We start from the raw sequence: 16,028 nt of genomic DNA, 5'->3' as shown, positions 1-16,028 counted from the left end.
ATTGATTTCAAGGTCAGGGCAGCCCATGTGGCCAGCACCAGGAGATGGATGAGCTGTGGCAGTGAGCAAAGGTTACCAAGAGCAGGGAGAAGCAGATGGTTCTGGTGGAAAAAGCTTTTCTTCAAGTTTTTTATTATTATTTTTAAGCTGAGCCACATAGGAATAACACTGGAAACTGGAAATTTCTCCCTTGCTTCCCCGTGCAGGGTTGGGTATCCCCCTCATGCAGGTGCCTGCAGAGCCCCCCAGCCTCTAGGAAAGCACAAATAAAGCCAGGAGCCAGAAGAGGGGAGAAAGCAGCAGCGTTTCTCCTTCCCACTGGAAAACTCCCACCACGTGCTCCTGAACACGCAACACTGAATCAACAATACGTGGCAAACCAGGGCAGGCTGGAACCAGCCCAGCTCCGAGGAAACGCTGCTGTGGCCGTATGCTAACGCACACCAAACCCAACCACAGGTGAAGGTGAAGACCTTTTGCTATTCTGTGCTGGAGAAGCAAGAGGAGATTCTGGGGTTGAAAGGACTAGCACAAAGAGAGCCGCAAATTTTGATAACAAAAACAGGGGAAAAGAAAACTGGATTTTTGAGCAAGCATATGTACAGGCATACACGGGGTATGGGGGCTGCCGAGAGCTGTGCAGCTCTCGGAGCGGTCAGCATTCTGCTTTGGTGCTCCTGCACGCAAGTTTTGTTGGGAAAACAAGAAGACTGGAAGGAGAAGCTGGTGGCTCTGAATTTCGGCACCATCCCAAGGCAGCCGCCTGCTGCTGAGCTCTGCTGCTCACCAACCCTCCTCCCCATCGCCTCTACCAGAGCGCGCCGGAGCCACGGCCGGGGTTTTGCAGATGAGCTAATAGATGAGGACGTGCTCCTTCTGCTCGCTTAGCTCCCAGCCCACGCTTCGTTAGCCACAGAGGCAGCATTACAGCCCTTGCTTAATTACCGGCCCGCGCTGCAGCCGGGAGCACGGCGAGGCCAGCGGCGCCGGCACCGTGCGAGCCCGGCTCCTCCCCGGCTTCCCACGGAGGGGAATTTAGGCTGGAACAAGGGAGGTGCCTTTGCTTGGAAGACCCCAAGGACATCCAAACCACCTCAGGATGGTGTGGGGAGCAGTGGCATTTGAGGGGTACAGCCCAGCCCCTTGCCGCTCACCTCCTCGCAGCCGCTGGAGGCGATGTGTGGGGGATGCGCTTCCTCGCTCAGCGGCTCGATGACGGTCACCTCGGCAAAGTCCTCCACCGACTCCTGGAACTCCGGCAGGGACCGACGGCCGTAGCGTTTGCCACCTTTGATGTACTTGGGCTGCGCTTCTGGGGAAGAATCTGTGAAATTCAAGAACAAAGCGCATCAGCAACATGATTTTTTTTTTTTTTTTTGCAGATCCAGCTCCTGGGTCACAGCAGGATCTTGCAGCATTTTGAGCAGCAATATTTGCCAGCACTATTCCCTGTGGGCAGGCTCCTTTTCAGGACCACTACCCTCACCGTGGCATCAGGCCTGATGGGTTGGAATTAGTCCTGCTCCAAAAAAAAAATAACCCAGACTTGCAAAGTGGAATCAGGGCTCCACCCTCCTCACCCTTCCCCAATTCCAGGATCACATTTGCTCCATTAACAGGATGGTTAAAACCCCTCAACCTTGCAAACAGCCTCAGATATGAAGTCCATTAGGTCTCTCCTCCTTGCAGTAATCTTCATTACCAGCGACGGGCAGGTTTAATTAGGGACAGCGTTGCACTTCAGCAACTCAAGTCTCCAGATTATGCAGACACCTGGGCAACCGTTGCTGCTTTCGGTGGATTTAAATCACAGCTCGATTAAAAGTGTAAAAACAACCTGGCGAGTGGAAAAAAATTGGGCAAGTTTGGAGGCAAACGTCTCCTGGGGGCCGACACGAGCAGCTGATCCAGGCGACGGCCAGGCAGGTCCCAGCTTGTGCTGTGCAACTAATGCCAACTGCAAGATCTAAATAACCCTTTGGAGTCATCATCTAATTACAGAGGGCTCCGCTCGCATTCCCCGGCTCCAGCTTCCAGCAGCAAGCTCCTGCCTTCGGGGACTGAATTATCCAGGAGCACTCGTGGACAGGGATCAAAACAAAAAATAAATAAGCACGTTTTGGGCTATTTTCAGTGACAATCATCCGACGTCTGGAGCAGGGTGCAAATTAAACAGAGGACCAAATTAACCAGGGATTCAATTAGGGAAAGGCTCTCTGCCATGCTTTGTTTCAGTGTTTGCTAACCTTACCATCGAAACCTGCCCCCCCCCCCCAGGACTCGATCATCTTTATTTTCCGCCACTTGCAGCGCACCGAGGCAGTGGCAAGAGCAGCAGCTTTTTAAAATTTTATTTGCAGAGTGCTCTGGTACAAAATAAATGTAAGAGTACAATACTAATAAGGAGCAGGGAAGCTGTTCAATCATTGACAAACAGTCTCTAAACCCCCCTGCCCAAATGCCTCCTTGGATAATATTCCTTTAGATATGGAAGAAGGCTTCAAGCTTGTTAGAGGAAAAATATTCTGCAACTTAGCTATGCAATGAATTATAAAATACACAGGACTAGGAGTCCTTTGATTCCTCCAGCCTTGCACTCCATCCATCCATATTGCAGCTCTAGGGAACAAACCCGGCGCCCGTGTTTGAACAAGGCCATTTTAACAAGATTTGCTGCAGCTGGGACTCGCACATGAAAGTTGTGTGATGAAGTGTGCCGATAGAAAAATCGCAACGAGACAGGCTGATTAAGTAAGAGCCCGAGAACAAAAGCAAACCTTATCACTCCTATTAAAGCCTGCCCGGTGGTGAACAATCTCCATCAAGCAGCTCTCTCTGAAATGCTAATATTTGTGGCTACTCATTCACCCATTTATTTTCTCCCTGCCATCTCCCCGCCCTCACAGAAGAGGGCTGGGGGGGACTTCTGTTTTACTTTTTTTTTTTTTGAGAAATAATTTTTTCCTCCTCTAAGACAGGAACACACCTCTGTGCCCATCTGTCTTTGGAAAGATGTGGGGGAAAAGGAGCGGTAATTTAGCAATAATGAAGCTATGGCTTAATTTCCTTCTGGATTTCCCAATGCTCAGAAGAGTCCTGTTTCCAACCCCCCACCCCGACAGCGTGTTTAACCACTGCTGCAGCTGAAAATCCAGCTGTATATGGAAACACCAGTGCCCTCACACCGTGCCACCCTGCAAGCACTTTAACAGTGAGCAGGGAAACAGGACCATCTCCCCGCTTTTGTGTTTTAAGCATTTGGAGGCTGGCAGCTGATTTCTCCCTCCTCTTTGGCCTGAGCACCTGGCTGTGCTTGGTTTTCCTTTTCAATGGAAAAATTGTGAGGCCTGAGAACATCTCTGGGAGGGAAAGGTGACCCTTCACAGTTTGAGAACAGCAGAAAGTTTGCTCCTGCCTTGCAAAGCTCTGACTTTGAAATAGGTTGTGCCTGAGCCCAGCTACCGAGGGGATCCCAGCTCAGGCACCCTGAAATCCCGTTTCTAGAGCCAGGGTGCTTTCATTAACACTGGGTTACAGCTCTTCCCCTGCAAGCCCCCGTGCACCTTCATGCCTTTGGCTGCCAGGTGCACGGTGCAGAACAAAGCCCTGGTGTTACGGGGCCACAGGCACCGCACTGGTGTAAGGGACCACATCCTGCAGCCCCATCCCAGGGAGCACGGACCCGTCTCCTTTGCAGAAAGGCCTGGGTGCCATCATCTCCAGACCATGTGTGCGTGGATACCTCCCCTATGTGCTGCATCTTCTAAATCCCTCCGGCCCTCCTGCTTTCCCAACTCAAATCCCCAGAACAGCAGCAGGTGTCCTCAATGTTCCCACCATCCCCAGTATTTAGCAAAAGCTGAGCTCACGTGCCAGCAAAAAGCAGCAACCTGTGCTCCACAAACACAAAGTTCACCGACAAGATGAACTGGAGTTTCTCGTTACCAGCCAAAACTGATGAGGAAGGATGGAAAGAGCAACTCAATCCACACGTGCTTTTCAAAGGCACATGAGGAAACAGGAGGGAGATTGTCAAAATCAACGCTTTCAGTGAGGCAGATGCCCATGAGACAGCCCTGTGTGCTATTTATCCCAAACACTGTAAAATATACCCCTGTATTGAACACTGAGGGGAGGCTGCTCTCGCTTGAGTCTGACCTCTGGTACCCCCATCTGCAACCAGAGGCAAGAGGACATGCTGCTCCTCACAGACCCTCGCTATTGTGCGGCTGACAAACCGCCAAGAAAGGGAAAAAAAAAGAAAAAGAAAATAGGTCGAACCCTCCCTGCTTCCTACAGCCCTCGGCAACACACAGGCTTAGTAAAACACACGCTCCGGAGCTGGTGCCTAATTAGACACTGGGGTCTGATCTGCCCCCCTGAACTGCCCCTGGGCTGGGGGTGAGAGCAGAAGCCACCGAGAGTGCAAATCTTTCACTTCCCTGCCCCACTGCCCAGGGGGGTTTGTGGCCCCCAAAATGCCCCCTGAAAAAAAAAACCCCAAACCCCATAATCTGCATTTCACAAGAAACCCCCCCTCCCCAATTCTGCACACAGAAGCCATCAATTCCCTGGCTCGCTCCCCCACCCCATCCATCTCAGCAGTTAAACGTCTCCATGGTTAGAGATTTACACTTGATTTTCTGCCTTTCTGCACTAGATAAGTCATTTCAAAATCCTGCTCTGCCCTCAGATGCTTGGGGAAGAGGGGGGGGACTCCCCTTGATGGCAAGCAGCATTTTCCTGGGCCCAGCATCAAAGCCATCGAGCTCAGACAAAAGGGGGTTTAAGAGGAGGAAGACCCTCATGCTGCAAACCCGTCGTTTAGAGGCAAAATTAATTTCTCTGCCACTTAAGATTTGGAAGGGAGGGATCCTCCTCGCAGCAGCAGCCAGCCTACCACTGGGCAAAGCACATCGCAGCTAGGATCTGCTAAATCCTAATCCCCCGAGACACCAGGTACTGCCTAAACTCTTTCTAGTCCCTATTTCACACTTTGGGCTCAGCAACCAAGGCCAAGAGGAGGAGCAGCAGCTGCTGGGGACCCTGTCCAGGGCACCATGACCCAAAACCAATGCATTTTGTCCCAGAAGCATTGTCTGTGCCTAAATCACTCTCATCCCAGTGGTGGGACTGCTTTTATACCTGTCCCCAGCCAAACCTGCTTGCAGAGCCCGACCTTTGCAGCCACACCAGCAAACTTTCCCCCACAGATGGGATTCCTGCAAGAGCATCATCCCCACCAGCTCCTCTTCAGGAGGGCAGTTCTGTTGTCTCCATGTGCTGGGAAGGAAAAAAAAAAAACCAACAGCCCCTTGTGACCGCGGGGAGGATGGCGTCAAACTGCTCTTTAATTTGTCCTGGGTGTTCCCGTAATCCTGCACTCCACCCCAGTAATCCCTCCCTATCCAGGCTTCCACACAGAGCTGACTTTATTTGCCATAATGGGGAGGAAAAAAGCCTGATTACTTTTTTTTAGTTCCCTAATCACCCACATAACTGATTTTTTTTTTCTTTCCCCTCCCTTAAATCTATTTTATTGTCCCCAGACCCCCCTTTCACTGTTACAGAGACCCATGGACAAAGAGCATCGGTGGCAGCAGCACCTAACCCAGGTCCCATGAGGCTCCCAGCAGCCACAGGCTCAGCCCCTGGCCCTGTGGCAGCATCTCCCCGCTAATTTGAGCTGCAATTCATCCCCACACACCACCTTTGTCAGGCAGCTTTGCCAAGGCCCACGGTGCTGCTGGGGGTGACAGGTATCCCCAGCAGTCATGCTCCTGCTTGCAGGAGTTAAAGTAACCACTAAAATAAGCACTATTTTAAGGCTTTTTTCTGCTTTTCCCAGAGTCTCCCCCATTCCTTTGCCCAGCCACGCCACTTCCTGGCAGAGCTGGGGTTTTCCTGGCCGGGGGATGCTCTGGTTTGCAGCTGGGTCTGTGTCCCCACACCAACATCCTCGAGGGGACAGAGCTGATGACAGCAGCGCTGGGAACTCTGCCTGCCTTCGTTGTCAGGGCTGCTTCCCAGGCACAGTGCCCGCAGCACGCCAGGACCATCCTCCTGCCAGCCTTCCCTTCGGAAAGGGAGCTTAGCTTCTTTGCCAAGAAAAGAAAAATAAATCTATCAGCTGCTCTCTGCAAGCCTGAGTGCCTCTTCCACCTGCTGCTTCCCCCCTAAAACAGGGAAACCCCCATCAGACACTTCTGCAAGAACTGTTTTTGCATCCCACGGTAGTTTTAGTTCCTTGTCCCCAGCCCGTGGGTCCCGCTGTGACCCCAGGGACTGCCCTGTCACCCACAGGCTCCTTGTGCTGAGCCGTCCTCCCTGAACCAGCTCCTCTGCACCCATGGGGACAACGATGCTGTCCCCTGCCAGGTCCCCTTGGCTGGGTAGCACAGGCTGGCTGGGGGCTGCAGGGGAGCAGCTGGTTTGGAGAGCAAAGACACAAGCCCTCGGGCTGCTCACAGACCCAAGGGACCTTCCCATCACCCAAATCCCAGAGTAAAACCACAGCATCAGGGCACATGGCCACTTCCTTGCAGAGCAAACTCCGCCGATGCAGCAAACGGCCTTAAAAAAATCTGTGTTTTTCTTGGTTTCCCCCCCCCCCCCCCCAATTAAATTTTCATTTAAATGATATGATTTGGAGCTCTTAATTTTTCCCAAGCCCGGGGCGGGCTGTAACACCAGTGTTTCCACAGTCACTGACAGTTTGACACCAACCGCACAAAGCAGCTTGTTCTCCAAATCTCGAGTTTGATCTAAATTAAAAGAAGCAAAGACTTTGGCGTTAACCGACCTGTCAAAACGCATTAAAAATAAATGCCTCCCAGGCCTGCCCGGCGCAGGCTCCCTACCTGCACCGCATGCCCTTTGATTACCTGCCATGCAAAACCCAGTTGACAAACATGTCCCCAAGGAGGGCTCTCCGGCTCCAACGCAGCCTCTTGCCGTCTGCACTTGTAATTTCCCCTGCGATAACCCCAAATTTAGCCCTTTCTAGAAGATTTATTTATATTTAAATCAAGCCAGAGCTTCTCAGCCATATGATTCCCCAATAAATGCAGAGTGCTGGATTAGTTCTGGTTCGCTGGGGTGCTGGGGCTGCCTTCTGCTCCATGCCAGCTTCTTTCCGAGGGGCTGGAAGGGATCGCAGCAGACCCGACCCCTCACCAGGCACCAGCGAGGCTCCCCCTTCACTCCCAAACACCCACTGACCTGCATCAGGAAATTGTATTAAGTGATGCTGGGTGCAAGAGCTGTTATCACCCATCTCCCTCTAAGCATGAAGAGCTTTGGAAACGAGGGGTGGGAAAAAAAAAATAAATCCATCAATTGTACCTCTTGGGCCCTGCGGTTTTTGCAGCTTATTTAAGGGGGAAAGTTGTAATTTTGTTGACAGGCTGTGCTCTCAAGTGTGGGATGCTCCAGCTGAGATCGATGCTCCAGGAGAGGAAACCTGGAGTTTCCCTCTCCCTCCTTGCTAAGCTGTTTTCTCCTTTGGGGATTTCACACCCCCACTGCTCCAAAGGCAGGATTAGGGATTTACATACAGGTGTGACACCAGGCAGACCTCAGCCCCCCCCAGCTCCAGCTGGAGCTGCAGGGGCTCAGCCCTCACCCTGGCCCCACACCTCCCCAGTGCTCCCAGTACCACCAGCCCCTTGTGCACGGCAGGGACGGGGGGGGAGCACACACCAAAGCTGTGACACTATTTCCTGCCGAAGATCTAAAAAGCCACATTTTCAAGGCACGCTGAAACAAAGGGAAGGAGAAAACAGGACAATGAGGACTCGCAGCACCCACTGCTTTCTCCGACCAGCCCCAAGCTGGTTTGTCAGAGGGTTCATCTTCTTCAGAAGCATCTCTGGGCCAGACTGACCGTCCCCAGGGAGAAATACAGTCACCTCAGAGTAGCTTCCTATGGGACTGAGCTCACTCTGCTTATCCCAGACACAAGAAAACAGAATGGACTTTAAAAACACAAAAAGCAGCACTAGACAGGAGGGGTATTTCTGTGTCCAGCATCCCATCTCCAGGAGGAGCTCCTGCAGAGAGCTTCCCCTTTATAACCTCCACAAAACCAGAGTAGCATCCAAAACCAGCACGGGGCACAGCAGGGCCTCACCAAAAACCCGAGACAGATCCCCACGCCAGCTGAGGCACGGCAGGAGCGCACCGGCTGCCCACAAACCCACAAACCTCCTGTCAGGATGGGCCTTTCCAGGCTCTCACCACCTCAGAGCCAAAACACTCGAGTGGAGGGCAAGGGGATGTGCCAGCCCCAGCCAGGAAAAGCAGCAGCATTAAAGCAGCCATTTGATTGCCTGCCCGTAACTATCTGCTGCAGCTGGAATGCTCCTAAAGCCTCCCTGGTCCCCAGAAGCGTTGTGGGATTGAGAGACCTCAGCCCATTTAGCAGCCATGGGACAATCTTGAGCATCTGAAGTGCTGTTAGCTGTCTATGTGCAGGCATCACGTGCCTCTCCAGGCATTTAGATCATGGTCATGGGATATAAATATCTAATAGCTCAGAAAACGCTTTTGTAAAAGGCTCCACAACAGACCTCCCTTCTCTCTAGGTCTCAGCGTCCAAGCAGAAGAGCTTATCTCAGCACCTAAAAAGCACTTTCTCTTCTAAGTTCCTCTGCAAGAGCCACCCACGTCTGCTTTGCCAAAGAAAATGTACTATTTTAGATAATTTTAGTATTTACCTGGTTCTTGGAAGTGCTCTTCATTTGAGAGGGTTCTGGATAAGATGAGGATAAGTGCTTCTTTAAATTGATCAAAGTGGACCTGTGGAAAAAAGGAAGAAAGGAGGAAATCAGCTGGTGCAGATAATTAAATATCGGGCCAATAATCCAGCAGGAAGGCAGGCAGCAATACAAATCACTCAGACCACCACACTAAAACAAGAGCACGCCTGCGTGTGCCGACAACCTCGGCGAGGGGCACGAATGAACCTCAGCTCGTTCAGTCTCGGGGCCTGGTGAGATGAGAGCAAACAGCATGAAGACGCAGCCAGCATCTTTGAGCACATGGAAAAAGCGATTGCTAGCATGAAATGACTCAAAGCCACTGCTTTAATGCATTGGTTTGGGTTTTTCCATCAAGCAAGAAGCCAAAATAACATGTCCTGAGGACCAGGGAGCATCTCCATTGCTTGAGGTGACCTGGCCAGGGTCAGCAGCTCCTACAGTGAGATACCAGTCCTGACCTGTGATGACATACTACGTTGTGGAAATGCTCCGCTGCCCTAATTAAGCCTCAGAAAACACTTTCCAAAGCAGATGGCAGAAAGTCGCACCCTTTCCAGGACAGCCCTGCCCCGGCTCCTGTCTGCTGCAGCCCTGCAAGGGCTGGACTGGAAATACCAGGTCTGGAGTGTGGCTATGGGAAAAACAAGGAGGGATGATCCTACCACGTTTTTTGGGGGTTTTTTTGGTTTTTTTTTTTTCCCCCCCCATTTTCTATCTGTGGCTTCCTGGAAAGCTTCCTGCCTCAGCACCAGGAATGGTTGTGAAGGGGCTGGAGCATCCTTCACAGCCGCGCTGGGGAATGTCAGCAATTCCAGCCGTGGGGGACGGAAACCCAGGGACAGCTGGGGAAGCTATTTGACATGGGTCAGTGGCGAGGCAGAGCTGGCTGCTACGATTCCTTTTGGCTAAATAAATCTTAGAAGAATTTTTAGCATTGAACAAAAGACTTTGCATTTAAAGAACCCACCGAGGTTGCTCTTTGCTGGCAGAGTCAACTGCTGCGAACGCAGAACGAAGGGCAGGAGCCACAGTCAGAGGGGATTTGAATGCTGCTGGGGGAGGCACAAGAAGCAAAGTTCAGGTCTGAAGTTTGCCAGTTTGTTCTCAGGGTTGAGCCAGCCCAAAAAAGAGCAACGTGCTCCCAGGCAGACAGGGGATGACAGCGGAGCTGGGGGCTCAGCCATGGCCCCCCCGTGCAGGGGAGCACCTCACACCACAGTTCAGGCGGTGCAAATCACCCCTGCGGTTTTAAACACAGGCTCCCTCAGTAATTAAACAGTTAGAAATATGTTCAGCAAAGAAACTTGTCAGGGATGCCTTCATCTGAATACTAATTGCTGCCATTCATTTCCAAACTCTGGTGTACTTCAAAAGGACAGTTTACAGAGATAGGAGAATTTGCCTGATTAAAAAAAACTTGACATTTAGACTAAATGAGGATGAATAAAAGATGAGGGTGTTCGAATAACAGGTCCCTTCCCCATGGGATCTTCTCGGGAAAGAAACATTGACAACAGCCACAGGGACAGACAGAGCCCGTCCCTCGGATGGGACCTCATGCTCCAGCAAGAAAATAAAACAAAAAAAATCACTTTGCATCACTCATGCAAACACACCAAATGAGAGGGCAAGTAAAACCACCTGGGCAGCTGAGGAGAGCACCACTGACATGTAACCTGCTCTGCCTAACGAGCCCCCTAACTTGCGTTTGCCGAGGAGCACTATCGAAGGGGAGGAAGGAGGAAGGGGGGCTGAGCCCTCACCATCGCAGCTGCGCATGGGGCAGATGGCTCCGGCACTGAGGCCGCAGAGCGATTTTACCATGACCATGACGTCCAAAGGAACCCCTGGAAGATTAGACTGTGGGGTAGGACGTGGCCATCCTCCAGCCCTCCCCATGCCAGCGCCGTGGGCGGCTGCACAGCAGGATTTAAAATGCAAATTGGCAGCGTAGAGACACGACAGTGGGTGCTTGCACAGGCTCAGAGGGGTCCCACAACCCCTTCTGAGTGGCAGCACCCAACCCTGGATGTAGCCCAAGCTGGCAGAGGGGGGGATATTTTTCTTCAGGAAAACCTCTGGCCCACCATAACACCAGGTAATCAGGAAAAAACAGTATCTGTGCTGCACATTTGACGTTGGACACTGCACGTCTGTACACAAAGAGTACTTAAAGAGTCAGAGAAATGCAACTGTTAAAATTAGAGCGGTGCTCAAGTACAAGCCAGCCAAGACAGCAATGCCACAAACACTACAATATCTCATATTTTAAAGAAAACAGTCCTTTGCCACAGCTCCCCAGCAACGCCCTCGCTCTATATCCCCATCCAATTTAAACGCCAGTGTGCAGGCAGGGGCGATGCGCATCCCCGGGAGATACGGACCAGGCGATGCCCACATCACAAAGCACCCCTGTGCGTGTGCTTGGTACCTACACACCTCCAACACCCACGTGCTGTCACGGAGGGTCACACTCTTACCTGGAAAGCCCATGCCAGGGAGGCTGTGGGCTCCCCACAAGCGCAAGGGGCACTTCCAGGGATGCGACAGCCCACGTGGGAGGCACGAGTCTGCAGCAACTGCCTTTGGTTTTTGCTTAGAGAACATCTCCAGCAAAAGGATGGGCCTGGATAGCCCTGGGGAGGAGAGCACTAACTGCAGCACTGCTGCACAAAGCACCATCCGCTTCTGGAAAACAGCCTCAGACACTCAAGCCAACCCAAAAGCTTTACAAACACAAGGCAGAAAGCATACAGCAGCAAAACACTGTTGGCATATTTAAAGTTTAACGCTCTTTTCAACGTGCTCAACTGAATTTGGGGTATTTTGGAACTGCCAACTCGTGCATCTGCTCACACGGGCTTTGAACAGCAACCCAAGGGCTGATCCAAACCAGCCCGAACACGGAGGAGTTTGGGAGGCAACGTTGTGGCGTGGCTCGTGCCCTCCCAGAAGTCTGGATCAGGGACAGGACACGTGTCCCTGCAAACCCCACAGCGAGACCTGGGCTCTCCACAGTGCCGGTGGCACATTAAGTCCCTGGTGAGGAGAATTTTCCCAGAATAAGTAAAACAGAGGCAAACAAGACTAATATGCCACACAGACATAGCAAGCTCAGCCCAGCTTCCCCATGGTAATCAAGGGCCAACCAAGCTGCCAGCTGCTGAGCAACCCCAGCACCTCTGAGAAATCTTGACGCCTGCTTTAAAGCAAGTTTCTTACGGAGCCGTGACTTATTAGCACTAGAAAGAGAGCGTGCGTGTGCCAAGCTACCTGCTGCTTCTTGCTATTTGTCCCTGCAATGCAAAGCAGCAGATTGCAACCTCAGTCTCTCCGGGGCAAACCAGCATCGGTGGCTCCTTCCAGCTCCCTCTCCACCTTTGAGCAGAGTCCTTGTCCCAAAGTCCTGTCCCTGCTTGCAAACTCCCTCCAGAGTGGGAGGAAGTGGGAAGGAGGGAAATGTCAGGTGGGGAAGACACAGAAACAGGGAAATCTTGCAACCAAGTCTCCTGCCTGGCATGCAAAAAGCCACTGCGCATTAAAGGGAGCAGCGTCCCAGCGGGCTCAGAGAGATTATATTTGCAAGAGGTCACCAGCCAAAGCACCGAAGGGAGCTGACGAGCGAAACCCCACGCCGCGGTGTCCTTGCTGCAGGCTGGCTAATGCAATAGCGCAGGGGCAGGGCGAAACCTGAACTCCCCGTCCCTGCCCGAGGACGGCCGCAAAGGACAGTCCTTGCGCAGCGTCCGGAGGTGCCCGAATTAACCCCCATCTGCAAATGATATAACCGCAGCCATCGCTGCGGCCCGTGAGCCAGGAGGCCGGACGGGAAGGGCACGCCGGCACGCATCCTCTCGGCCCGAGGAAAGAGCATCCCTGAGGAATCCCAGGAATTGCTGCGAGCATCGCCTCCGCACGCAATCGCGTGAGGAAAGCAGTTCTGGGATGGTTTGGCTCTGCTGCAAGCTGGGGTAGGTTTTACACACCCTCGCCCAACCCCGGAGATGGTGGGTACCTGTTAATCCCCAAAGCATTGCGGGGTGGGGGAGGCAGCACATCCAGCCCCTCGCTGGGGCACCAGCTCAGCTCCCGGTCCAACCGAGCAACCCCATCACGGTGCATTCATCCCCAGAGCAGAGCCCCCAGCACAAAAGCAAGCACGTGGCCCTGCCGAGTTGCCCCTCAGCAGACAAAACCGGTCGTCCCCCCCTCTGCTGCCCCCCTCCCCGGTGCCTTGCCATAAATCCCGGCCCCTGGAAGTGCAGGCAAACAAAGGCTGCTCCCATCACCGAGAGGGACCATCTGTGGCAAGGAGCCAGCGGGGCAGGTGCAAGAAGCCTGTGTTCGGGGAGCAACATGTTTGCTGCTATTCTCCCGACAAGCTCCCTAGGAAACCCAAAGGATTCGATAGCTATTAAATCAGGCTCACACTTAGACATGGGCCATTGCTGCTGCTAACGAGCACAAATGCCAGGGAGATGGGAGGAAATGCAGGAGACAAAGACTATTCCAACCTTCAAGTCGCAGGTTGTAAGCAAGAACTGTCCCTGAAGACAAAGTGTGTGGGGAAAAAAAAAAAAAAATGCTCCTTGGGATGCCCTGTGCCCTGGGACAGCTTGCAGTGAGAGTTCCTGGCTGGGATGGGGTGAGGGTGACCCAGCACTTGGGGCTTTTTGGTGTTGGGCTTTTAATTTAACTTTGCTTTTCACCCACTCTCAGCAGACCACAGGGATGAGCACTGTTGCTTTAGCCCTGACCAGCTGCAACAATCACACCTTTAGTACTGCTCTTCCTTTCCCTCTATCCCACCATCCCATGAGCGGCAAAGCTGGATAACAGCATCAAGACAGCTGAGCAGCACGGAAAGTCTCCAGTGCTCAAGCAAATGCCACACTTCAAAGGTCAGGAACCTCCGTCTGGATCCATCCATGCTCCAGCACCACTGTCAGCAGAAGAGCTATGGCCCCAGGGCAGGTGAGGAAGAGGAGGCTTTGTTCATTAAAGGAATTATTTTGTTTTGTGAAAGCTGCAGTTTGATAGGAAATTGGAGTCGGGATGGCTGCTTAGCTCATGCCTATCGAGAGCCCTGGCTGCCCTGCTCAGCATTTTCTGATTTTATGGAGCAGTGATGGGATTTCAGGGTGATTTTGAGGGTAGCATCCAACAGGCTCTGAGCACAGTGTGCTGGGAAGGAGGTAACGCAGGACATGGTGAACATGGAGGTCCCCCCAAGGGCAAACAGCTTCTGCTCAACATCCTGGAATTTAACTCTATAAAGGTACAGCCACAACTGAAAAATTGCTTTGGAAAGCATGGTGTGCTCACCAGCCACAGCTCCCCTCCACGGGTTGGCGGGATGCTGCAACCCCGCAGAAGAAAGGAGCCATTTGTCCCCAAAAACCTATCCCAGGTGGGTCTGTGATAAGCACAGCTACACGTGGACACTAACACCAGGTAACGTGGACAAAGGCCACTCAGCCAGCGACTGCTGCAGCTGGACAATGTTCCCTACTTCAGGGAAACGTGCATGACTGCATGTGGCCCTGCCAGTTTAACTACAGCTTAAATCAACGTAAATCACACCCGGTGAGCCGGTTTGAGGAGATGACCCAGGCCTGCAGCAGCACTAACCAGTGCTGGGGGCCACATGTGCTGCGTGAGCCAGCGTGTGCTCGGCTGAGCACCGGCGCCAGTGCAAGGGCAGCAGGGACCCAGCGCTTGGCTTAGCCTTGGATGCTGGGAAAACACACCCTGCAATGCCAGCACACGAGGCTAAGCATAAAGTGGTGGTTTCCGAGAGTTTCAGACCGCCTCCAGTCAGGGAAGACACACCAGCGAGCAGTTTCCTTCCCCGTTATCGGTAATCCCCCTCTGTGCCCACCCTGCTGAACAGAACAACAGACCTCGTGAGTCCCACGGCCCCAGAGCCTCAGGAATGTTGGATATTCACAAATCACCGACATTCAGCCTCTTTCCAACACCCTCCCACATGCGCAGGAGCAGTTGCCTGGCGCTGCCTTGCTCCCAAGCCCCAGACCCCCATCACCCCAACCTTACCCTGCCTAGGACGTTGCCTTGGAGGAGGGTCTGCTGCAGTGCCGGGGCCACCTCCTCCAGGTGCAGCATGTGGCAGAGGTCGGTGAGCTCCTCCTGCCCCAGGGACCCCGTGCCCGTGCTGTCGAAGCTGTCGAAGAGCTCCTTGAGGCGAGCTTCATACTGGTCCTGCTCAGCTTCATCCATCCCATAGCCTGCCACGCTCACCTGCGGGGAGAGACAGGGCCAGTGAGCATTGACCACAGCGCCCACGGCACGGCATGCAAAAAAAAAATCCCAAGGGCTGGTAAGGGGTGGCCCAGGAGGCTGCAGTTTTTGTTTGTGCTAAGTGAACCTGGTGCTCTACCAGCCTCTTGCATCCCACTGGGTGAAGCCAGAAGTCACCCAGCAGAAAAACCAAGGGAAAAAAAAAAGCCCACAGAGCCAAACCCTCTGGGTGGGGGCAGCCCCAGGGTGCACGTCCCTACCTGCCCCCTCACCCGGCTCCCTGAGCAGCTCATTTGGCTCAGCTGGAGCAGCTGAGGTGCTGCAGGGGAAAATTATTCCCTCGAGCTGGTTGCCAGGTGTTGTAGGTGATGCTTTTTCTGCCTTAGCGAGGAGATAAACAACAATCCAGGTAGCAACACCTCACCAGTGGCAAGGAGTAAAGCATGGGGCTCTGCCTGCGGTGGGGAGGGCAGGAGATCCCAACCGCTGCCTCTCCCCCCACCCTGAACACTTCAGGCCAGCCAGCCACCGTTTACACCCCCCTCCACAAACACAAAACACATCCCCGCACTGAATATGCTCCTTTTTCTACCAGCCTGGCTGCAGGGAGCCCCAGCACACCATCAGCCCTGTTGATGCCAGCATGCAGCATCTCTGTTTTCCTCCACAACCCCAGCACAAAGCCACACCGTGCCCTGCGCCTGCGGGGGGAACACATCCCCATCCCCGCTGGGTCACTGCCCAGCCCCTGGCACTCACCACTCCTTTAGGTACTTCAGGTTATACCCTGTCTGAAGGCAGAGAAGTATTTGACAGACGACACTGCTGGGGTGGCAGCAAACCCAGCCCAGGAGCAGAGCTGACCCCAGCATGGAGATGGCTGAAATGCAGCTGGTCTCCTGCACCAGCAAACAAAGCCCAGGTGGTTTCCCCACAGGCTTCATCCTCCCCTCCAAGCCCATAGTTTTCCACCTCTCTCATCCCATCGCTAACCAGAGCACTGCA

At 53.1% G+C, this 16,028-nt stretch overlaps 1 protein-coding gene across 1 annotated transcript in view; it reads right to left on the bottom strand.

Moving 5' to 3' along the window:
* NIN (ninein) overlaps window positions 1-16,028 on the bottom strand; it is a 64,755-nt gene that overhangs the window by 43,523 nt on the left and 5,204 nt on the right. Inside the window, exons 2-4 of the mRNA XM_074821159.1 lie at window positions 14,820-15,023; window positions 8,718-8,799; window positions 1,155-1,324 (exon numbers count right to left, since the gene is read on the bottom strand). Coding sequence (XP_074677260.1) covers window positions 1,155-1,324; window positions 8,718-8,799; window positions 14,820-15,002 — 435 coding nt within the window. The 5' untranslated portion in view covers window positions 15,003-15,023. The remainder of the gene's footprint in view (window positions 1-1,154; window positions 1,325-8,717; window positions 8,800-14,819; window positions 15,024-16,028) is intronic.

Source organism: Strix aluco, chromosome 4, assembly GCF_031877795.1.
Source record: "Strix aluco isolate bStrAlu1 chromosome 4, bStrAlu1.hap1, whole genome shotgun sequence".
Classification (NCBI taxonomy): Eukaryota; Metazoa; Chordata; class Aves; order Strigiformes; family Strigidae; genus Strix; species Strix aluco.
Note: the sequence above shows the minus strand (reverse complement) of the source record. Positions and strands in the feature narration are given on the sequence as shown.